The sequence below is a fragment of the Microtus ochrogaster genome, chromosome 4 (genome assembly GCF_000317375.1).
Source record: "Microtus ochrogaster isolate Prairie Vole_2 chromosome 4, MicOch1.0, whole genome shotgun sequence".
Taxonomy (NCBI): domain Eukaryota; kingdom Metazoa; phylum Chordata; class Mammalia; order Rodentia; family Cricetidae; genus Microtus; species Microtus ochrogaster.
In genome coordinates, this window is record NC_022011.1 from 3,451,307 (window position 1) to 3,461,284 (window position 9,978).

Here is a 9,978-nt window from a genome sequence, read left to right on the forward strand (position 1 = left end):
AATCAAGAGCAGAAGGAGGGGGAGCCCGAGCAAGGAACTCAGGACCACGAGGGGTACACCCACACACTGAGACAATGGGGATGATCTTTCGGGAATTCACCAAGACCAGCTAGCCTGGGTCTGAAAAAGCATGGGATAAAACTTACATAGCGGACAGTGAGGACTACTGAGAACTCAAGAACAATGGCACTGGGTTTTTGATCCTACTGCACATACTGGCTTTGGGGGAGCCTAGACAGTTCGGATGTTCAACTTTAAAAATATCTTTAAGTCGAAAGATTTGTTGTAAGGAACTAGGAGCATAAGTCATGGGGATTTTGCAAGGTATTTGGCACATAGGAGATGTTCCCTCTGATGGACAGTCAGCTGACTGACCACTCCTTGTAGCACAGCTAATCAAAATCCAGAGACAGGGATTGGGGTTCAAACTGAAGATCAGAAGAGCAAAGCAACCAAGTCACTAGAGAGTTCTTACCTTACCAGGGCTCAGACAAACAAAGGGGTGATCCTGTCCTGTGACTGCAGACTGCAATGCTCTCCACCAAACCTCAGACTGCACTGAGCTCCTGTCTCCTCCTGCCTTATATTCCTCTCTCTGCCCAGCCATATCACTCTTGGCCTATACTGGCTTACATCTGCAATCTGATCTTCAGGGAAGTTTTATTTATTAAAATACAAATAAAATATCACTACATTTCTCCTTTTTCTAATATAAAAAGGTTATAACTAATATAAAAAACAATATACAATAAGTACAATAACTATATACAATATATGCAGCCAATAAGTACATCAACAATGTCTCATCCATTTGCATTTGAAAAATTCAGAGAAATGCTTCATTATCTATCCTACCTTGGTGAGTCAAAAGTCTTGTGTGTATAATTCCTATCATAACTTGCATTACCATCTAAAACTATCTTTTGATATCTCTCAACCTTATACATTTTGCACTTCTTTAGTGAATTTCTTTTCTGAGTCTTGTAAACAAGGAAAATTATAGCTATTTAGTTTTCAACTACCTCAGAGACCTGAGAAAGAAATAATATTAACTGAATAAGCAGGAAGTGCAAGCAAGCCACTTCTAAAAACTGTGAGAAATAATAGAAACTGCTTTTGCCTGGTGATCTTGTCTGCTTCCAATTCCCAGGAGAATCTATATATGTTTTTCTTTGGGTTCACCTCATTATTTAGCTTCTCTAGGATCACAAACTATAGGCTCAATGTCTTTTATTTATGGCTAGAGTCCACTAATGAGTGAGTACATACCATATTCGTATTTTTGGGTATGGGTTATCTCACCCAGGATAGTGTTTTCTATTTCCATCTATTTGCATGCAAAATTCAAGATTTCATTTTTTTTTTTTTACCACTGAGTAGTACTCTAATGTGTATATGTGCCACACTTTCTTTATCCATTCTTCCGTTGTGGGGCATCTAGGGTGTTTCTGGGTTCTGGCTATTACAAACAATGCTGCTATGAACATAGTTGAACAAATGCTTTTATAGTATGGCAAAAGTTGAGAGCATGAGGGTGGGAGTAGGGTGGGGGGAAGGGGAGAGGGGGAGAGAGAAGGGAGAAGGGGAGGATTGGGGAGAGCTTGGGGGAGTGGGATGGTTGAGATGGAAGAAGGGCAGATATGGGAGCAGGGAAGAAGATATCTTAATTAAGGGAGCCATTTTAAGGTTGGCAAGAGACTTATCTCTAGAGGGGTTCCCAGGTGTCCATGGGGATGTGTAGAAGGAGCTGTGGGCAGGCCTGCTTTTCGTCCCGCACAGCTAACTTTACACCCGAAATAGCAGCACACAAATTGTATTCATTTAAACACTACCTGGCCCATTAGTTTCAGCCTCTTTCTGGCTTACTCTTACATATTTGTTTAACCCATATCTAGTAATCTGTGTAGCACCACGAGGTGGTGGCCTTTCCGGGAAGATTCTAGCCTACGTCCATCTTGGGTCAGAGCTTCATCGTGTCTGCTCTGGAGAGGAGAGGCCTAGCGTTTGCCTCGCTTCCCTTCTTCCCAGCATTCTGTTCTGTCTACTCCACCCACCTAAGGGCTGGCCTATCAAATGCGCCAAGGCAATTTCTTTATTAACCAATGAAATCAACACAAAAAAGAAGACCCTCCCACATCAGGGATGTCCCCAGCTAGGTTCTTGGGCAGTAGAGGAGAGGGTGCCTGAACTGGCCTTGTCCCATAGTCACACTGATAAATATCTTGAATATTACCATAAAACCTTCATCTGGCAACAGATGGAGATAGAGACAGAGTCCCACATGGGAGTACTGGATTGAGCTCCCAAGGTCCAGTTGAAGAGCAGAAGGAGGGAGAAGATGAGCAAGGAAGTCAGGACCACCCACAGAGACACCCACAGAGACAGTGTTCCTGATCTAATGGGAGCTCATTAAAGTCAGCTGGACTGGGACTGAACGAGCATGGGATCAAACCAGACTCTCTGAATATGGTTGAAAATGGGGGCTGACTGAGAAACCAATGATAATGGCACTGGGATTTGTCTCTACTGCATGTACTGGCTTTTTTGGGATCCTAGTCTGTTTGGATGCACACCTTCCTAGGCCTGGATGGAGGGGGGAGGGCCTTGGACTTCCCACAGGCAGGGTACCCTGCCCTCTCTTAGGACTGGAGAGGGAGGGGGAGAGGAAGTGGAAATTTTGAATGGTATTATTTATAAAGCAATAAAAAAAAGAAAAAAAAAACAGAAACAGTTATCTGCCTGGACGGTCATCCCAAGTTCCTCTGCAACAGTGGGGCATCCATCTTCAGCTTAAAGGTCTAGAATATTTGACACAATTTTTTTATGAAGCAGGATATTTTAAGGACTGTTCTGCCTTGTCTTGACAAGATTTGGCAGTCACTCTCTTTCGTGTCCTGCTTGTCCAATTAGGACAGCATGCTGCCAGCAGTTGAGGCAATGGCATTTTCTTGCCCAGTGGCTTACTTTTGATTAAAAGAAAGTAAACTTCATGTGGAGTTTCTTCATTGTCCATCATCTTCTCTGAAGTAGATTGGTTCTGCTTTTAAAAAGCAAATACTAGTTTTAAGTATTTAACATTGGGTTGGAATTTTGTATATTATATACAAATTTTGAATATTGATACACATTTAAGATTAGTCTTGTTAAAGCAAATTGCACTTACATTTCTAATCTGTTCAAGGTATTTTACCTATTCACGTCATTTAACAATGTAAAGCAAATTTCTAATTTGTGAAAGTTATTATTACCAACTGTTTAGGAAAAAAGGAAATACAGATTAGTAACTAATCACCTGTTAGAATTAAACTTGTAGTCATATTTGCTATGTTTTCAAGGTCAAACAGAATTATTTTAAATAGACATGTTGTCTTCAAACACTTCAGAGATGTACAGAATATGACATTTAAGATGTTTTAATAACATGTCATAGAGATATTCAAATTTAGAAGAGGAACTTAAAGGAGAACCAATTTCAGCATTGTATTATATAGGATTAGTGAGCCTAAGGTTTTCAAACAACTAACCTTAATTTATCCAGTAACCTTACAGCTACTGCCAAATGACAGATGCCCTGAAAGAGATCATTGGACTTGGGTGCAAATGTTAGATTTAGGAAGATTTGAAGAAGTGATAGTCACATATGGCATGCACTCACCTTTTGTGAAGTAGATGTTAAAGTCATGGTCAGTTTGTAATAGAATTATCTCTAAAGGCTGGATAGACTTGGTTAAAGCTGTTTAGAGCCTGGTCCACAATTACAATGGAATATGTGGTTCAGAGAAGAGGCTAAGACTATTGAACAATGAAGTAAAGGTAAAGGTGTGGAAACCTCCCAAGATCAACTTCTTAGAGAAGGGGATTATGCTATTATAGAAAGACAATCTGTATATGATGACCATACCCCAGGTTTATGCCATGCAGCAACTTTGAATGCTTGGAACAGAATTGGAGAAGTAGAAAAGAAAATTGAGTCATTTAATAAAGTTATACAGGGCCCAAAGGAAACCTTCACAGATTTCTTATAAAGATTGACAGGTAAATAGAAGGATACCACATTCAGAAACTAGACAAATAATAATTGAATCTCTGGCCTTTGAAAATGCTAATTCTCAATGCAAAAGAATAATTAAGTCTTTAAAGGCAGGGCCAGTACCCTTGAAGGAATGGATCCAAGATACTCTCTACATTGAATCTCATGACTATGATGTTGCTTGGATAGGAGAGGTGATTTCCAAAGGTTTAGGAAAAATTGAAATTAAGTGTTATAATTATGGCAAACAAGGTCAGTTTAAAGGGCATTGTAAGCAGGGCATTCCTAGAAACAATGTTTTGTCTAAGAATAATCCATTCAGAATACCCTTCCCTTCTGAATTATGCAGAAGTTGTGACAAAGGCAGGCATTGGAATAATGAATGTGGGCCAACAGGTGATATTTAAGGTAACCCTGTGCCGTTGAGAAACTCCTTGAGGTGCCATTCGCAGGCTCCTAAGCCAAATCTGGTAAAGTCATTTCTTGTCATTGTAGAGGAAACTCCTTCCCAGAACAATTAAAGCTTACATTAGTTATAAGAAATCATATTACTATAAATGATAGAACATTTATAAAAAAGATAGCAAAAAATTTAGGAGAAACCATAAAGCAAGTATTTTGGCAAACTATAAGTGAACAAAGACCAAAATTAAAAATATGATTAAATGACATTGTCATTGAAGGTCCAGTAGACACAAGTGCAGATGTAACAGTAATCTCACCAAAATCTTGGCATCCACATTTGGTCTCTTCAGGAGGTAAATGTTCAGCTGTTAGGATTAGAACTTTATCTCAGATAAAAGAGAGCATGAGATGGGTCAAATGCATAGGACTAGAAGGACAAAGAGGAATATTATAACCATATGTGTCTAACATAGCAATGAATTTGTGGAGACATGATTTGTTACAACAATAGAATGCTCAGATTAACATTCCCTAATCTTAGAAACAAATCATAAACTAATGTATGTTTCTGGAAAAAATATTATTATAAAGAACAGGCATGGACCATTCAGGTTGTACAAGAACAAGTCACAACAGTTGCTGATTTTCCAAAGGCACTAACAGCCCTACCTTTAAAATGGTTTACATACAAACCTGTATGGGTTGCATAATGGTTTTTAACAGTATAGAAACTGCAGGCTTTAGAGCATCTGGTATAAGAGCAACTAAATGCTAAGTGTATTTAAAAATCAACTAGCCCTTGTAATTCTCCTGTATTCGTTATTGAAAAAAAATGTGGAAAATGGAGAATGCTAACAGATCTAAGAACTCTTAATAAGGTGAGTCAGCCAATGGACTCTCTACAATCTGGAATTCCTTTGCCTTCCCTCTTGCCTAAAGGATGGCCCCTTATAGTTATTGATTTAAAAGATTGTTTCTTCACTATAATTTTACAAGAAAAAGACAGAGAAAAAGTTTGCCTTCACTACCTACTTATAATAATTCTCAGCCTGCTAAGAGGTATCAATGGGAGATTCTCCCACAGGGAATGTTAAATAGCTCCACCCTGTGCCAATATCTTGTATGGCAGCCATTGGAAATGAATGATACATAAGCAATATCCTAAATCTATAGTTTACCAGTACATGAATGACATTTTGCTATCTGATTCAAATGTAGATATTTTAGAAAAAAAATGTTTAAAGAAGTAAAGAAAAGAATATTTTGCCTTGTTGGGGATTACAAATTTGTCCTGAAAAAAATACAGCAGAGATTGTTAATTATTTAGGCTATAAAATAGGTTTACAGAAAACTAGACCCCAAAAGGTGCAAATCAGAGGGGATCAATACAGACCATTGATGATTTCAAAGATTGCTAGGAGACATTTCCTGTCTATACACTATTGTGATAAAGCCTGATGCACTGATTAATTTAAACAAAACCTTGGGTTGTGACAAGGACTTAAATAGTTCCAGGGAACTTTCAGATGAATCTGAAAGAGAATTGGCTTCGGTAGAGATAAATTACAGAAGGCACAGGTGGATCGTGTGGATCCAGAGCCTAGCTGCGTTCTGGTTATATTAGCCTCCAAGCATTCCCTTACAGAAGTTTTAATGCAGAGGGAAGATATTAGTTTAGAATGGACTATTTTACCACATAAACTGAGTAAAAAATTAAAAACATGTGTGGAAAATGTCTCAGTTAATTCTAAAAGGAAAATTGAGACTTCATCAATTAGCAGGATTACACAGAGCAGAAATTTTATTACCTTTTAATAATGATGAAATTGACAAATTATGGGAAGAAAGAGAACCCTGACAAAGAGCCTGTGGTAATTTTTTGGGAGAGATTGACAACTATTCTAAAAACAAGAGAATTCAACTTATAAAGAGAACTAACTGCATCCTTTCTTGCAGTGTACAGGACACACCAATTAACTGGAGTCCCTACATTCTATACTAATGCAAATAAATCAGGAAAGACAGGATATAATTGGAAAATTTAAATAAAGTGAATTAAATCCCTTTTGATTCTGTCCAAAAGTCAGAATTATACGCTATTCTCACATCTGATCCCATATGGGTCTGCCAGGGCCTCTAGCACAAGGTAATACAGAAAGCGATCAATTATTGATTGGAAATGTGCTGAAGACCTTGGAATTTTATTTTAAAAAATATGTCAATAGCAAAGGTTTAAAAAAAAACTTTTGCATCATGTGATAACAAGCCAAGAAAATTATAATGGGGCTCCGGGTCCCCTTGACCCTGCCCTGGGCTCCCACCATGGCAGTCCCTCTGGACCTGCCGCCCGGGCCTGCCTCAGCCCCACATGGAGCAGCACCCACCGCGTTGGCCTGCCCCAGCCCCATGTGGAGCAGCCTCGGCATGTGAGGGTCAGTGCTTGTGATTCTCAATGGAGAGTGAGAGCATCATGATGAGAACCAGGCCCCCCCCTCCTCGGTGGCCACTGATTCTCAAAAGTCGGAGGCTGCCCCTTCCTGTTCAAAATGCCCCAGGCAAAACATCAGAGGAAGAAGCAAAGAGACCCCCTGCCCAGCAGGAGCCTACTTAAGCACAGGCCTCCCAGGAGGTGGCAGAGTCCAGTTCCTATAAGTTTCCAGCTGGAATCAAGATTATCAAGCACCCACTGTGCCCAACACACAAGTGGTGGCCATCCCCAACAATGCCGGCATCCAGCATCATCATAGCACAAACTGCCAAAGGGAAAGAAAGCGGCAGCAGTGGACCCAACAGGTTTATCCTCATCAGCTCTGGGGGGACCTCATCTCACCCTCCTGGTCCCTAGTCTCAAGCCCAAACCAGCAATGATTTTAAGGGGACAGAAGCGATCACTGAGATGCTGGGACCAAAGCCAGCAGCTAAGGGTGTGCCTGTTCCCAAGCCACCTGAGGCCCTTCTAAGGCAAAGACAGGAAAGTGTGCTAGTGGCCAAGCAGCAGGCTGCATTCTTGGGAAGATGGGTTCTGACAGGCTGGGACCCCACAGCATCAAGCAGGAGATGGAAGAGAAGGAGAATTGTCACCTGGAGCAGAATCAGGTTAAGGTTGAGGAGCCCTAGGGAGCATCCACATCTTGGCAGGACTCTTTCTGAGAGGACACCCTACTCTTACATGACCATGCTACAATTTGCCATCAACAATACCACTTGTTTTAGGGAAAATGGTTTTTGCTGACCTTGAATTTGCCCATATAACCAAGGATGACTTTGAACTCCTGATCTTCCAACCGCTATCTTATACCTAGGTTTTGGGTGTGTACCACCATGCCCAGCCAAGAATGGTTTTTAGTAGCAAAGAGTGTAGCCCAGGATATGAACCCAGCACCACAGAGTGCATTCAAGGCCACCTCATCCCCATTCATGAAACCCACATAATGCTCTTTTTCATTCTGCTTTTGTTTGGCCTAGAACCCTTCTGGCCATTTCAGAGCATCTAATGCATACTTCTGTGTGACTGACAGCAGCTTCATGAAGCTCTCTGTTCGTTTGTCTTTAGCTGAGAGTGTGGAGTTAAGATGCTCCTTCAGGTTTTTTCATCTGTCAGTTGAGGTAAGCTTGATTGGCAAACACATCTTGTTGGCACACAGTGGGCAAGACAGTTGTCTGCCAGGATGAGGATGTGAGGGACACTTCAGTGGACAGCACTGGAGCTGTGTGAGCAGGGTCCCTGTCCTGACAGCATTTTCTCTTACTGCAGTATTTGCTGTCTGCTCCCAAAGGACAACCCCCTTCTGACCGAGGATCAGCACTTCCACCAGTGGCGACTCTCCCACAAGGCCAGGCAGGAGACCAACGTGTTTGCCCCGACTATATAGCTGGCATGTCTCCCTTTGTGGAAAATGACATCTCCAGCCTCTCAGCGACCCTGCAGGTCCGGGACAGCTCTTTAGGAGCTGGGCAGAGATGCTTAAACCCCAATACTTCCAGAAGAAGTTTGTAAAGAAAAGGTGACGTTGCAAGCCCTACAGGCAAAGCAGATTGCAGATGGATGCTGAGGAGGCCTGGAGTATCATCCCCAGTATCTGCTGCAAACATGCTACACAGAAGCAGTCCTGGCTTCTCTGGACTGGCTGAGACTTTGTGCTGTGTGGAGTTGCAGTGTAATGTGGCTGCCCTGTCTGTCAGCATCCAGAGCCCGGATTCAGACTCGGCCATGGGAAAGGAGCTTGAAGCAGAAAGAAGGGTGCCCTGGAGCAAACACCGAGCCTTAAGTTCAAAGGAAGAAATATCCAGATGGTAATCTTTTTTCTAACAAATTTGATGACCAGCTCAGGTGCATTTAAATTCTTATATCTTTGGTGGACATGGATGCTAACATGACATATGCCTGAGAACCAACTATATAGTTTATTTTTGTCAGAAATCAAGAGTATTCTACAATAAAGTTAAATTTTTTTTAAACTTTCTTTTCACAAAATAAGAGAGTCCAGTCATCCAGGAAACTCAGTCTAGTAAATCTCCATTGCAGCCTTTTATTTGGGTCCACGTTTGACTAACATTTGGTGTCTTTTTACATATAGCTGTAAAGTATGCGTCTTCCAGGGAAAAAGTGGTCATTTACATAACTACAGTGTATTAATCAAATTCAAGAAAATTCCTTCTATTGAATATTTACTCGGTCAAGGATGGTTTATTTACATCAGTTGCTTATTGTTTTTACAGCTGCCTAGTACTCCATCATGAAAGTTACCAAGTAGTTCAGGGCATGGAGGAAATGATATCAATGTTGGGCTTCAGGTGACTTGACCCGATTGTCATTGTTAGTATCCAGACACACCCTGGAGCAGGCCATGGCCTGCACCCTGCATCACACCTGCCTGCATAGCAGACAGTACCCTGTCCCTGTAAGACACAAGCTCTGCCCACCCCTTCTCTCCTCCTTCCTGTAATTCTCTCTCCCTCTCTCTCTCCTCTGTCTCTCCCATTCTCTCCACCCTTTCCATTCCCTTTATCCTTGTCTACATGGTGAATTCTGTCACCGCTGTGGTCCTCACCCGCCATGGGACCTCCCAAGATCCCAACTCACACTGCATAATAAGAACGAGATGTTAGCTCAGTCTGTATGTGCGTCTAAACAGTGTTTGCACTTGCGGGAATGCACTTGTGAGAATAAGATGAATGCTGAGCCTGTAGGGGCCGGCTGAGGGGCTGATACCCACCAGGAGCCTAGCATGCTGGAGGAAGCAGAGGCTAGAACCGGGCACATCACACCCTGCTTCCCCATTTCACCTCATTCCTCTGAGATACAGAAAAATAAGGCAGCATTGTATTAATAGCTTCACCTTGTCTTACTGTTTCATTGTATTTACGTTTAATAAATAGTCAGGGCAGTGTTGGCTCACCCTTTACTTCCAGCACTGAGGAGGCAGAGGCAGATGGATCTCTCTAAGTTCAAGGCCAGCCCAACACACAGAACAAGTTCCAGGACAGCCAGGGCTACACAGGGAAATCCTGGAAGAAGAAGGAGGAGGAGGAGGAGGAGGAGG

General features: G+C 41.7%; 1 protein-coding gene across 1 annotated transcript in view; it reads left to right on the plus strand.

Moving 5' to 3' along the window:
• Window positions 1–9,978, plus strand: part of LOC113455530 — a 35,626-nt gene that overhangs the window by 14,925 nt on the left and 10,723 nt on the right. Inside the window, exons 3-4 of the mRNA XM_026777352.1 lie at window positions 7,901–8,041; window positions 8,190–8,363. Of these exons, the coding sequence (XP_026633153.1) occupies window positions 7,901–8,041; window positions 8,190–8,363 (315 nt within the window). The remainder of the gene's footprint in view (window positions 1–7,900; window positions 8,042–8,189; window positions 8,364–9,978) is intronic.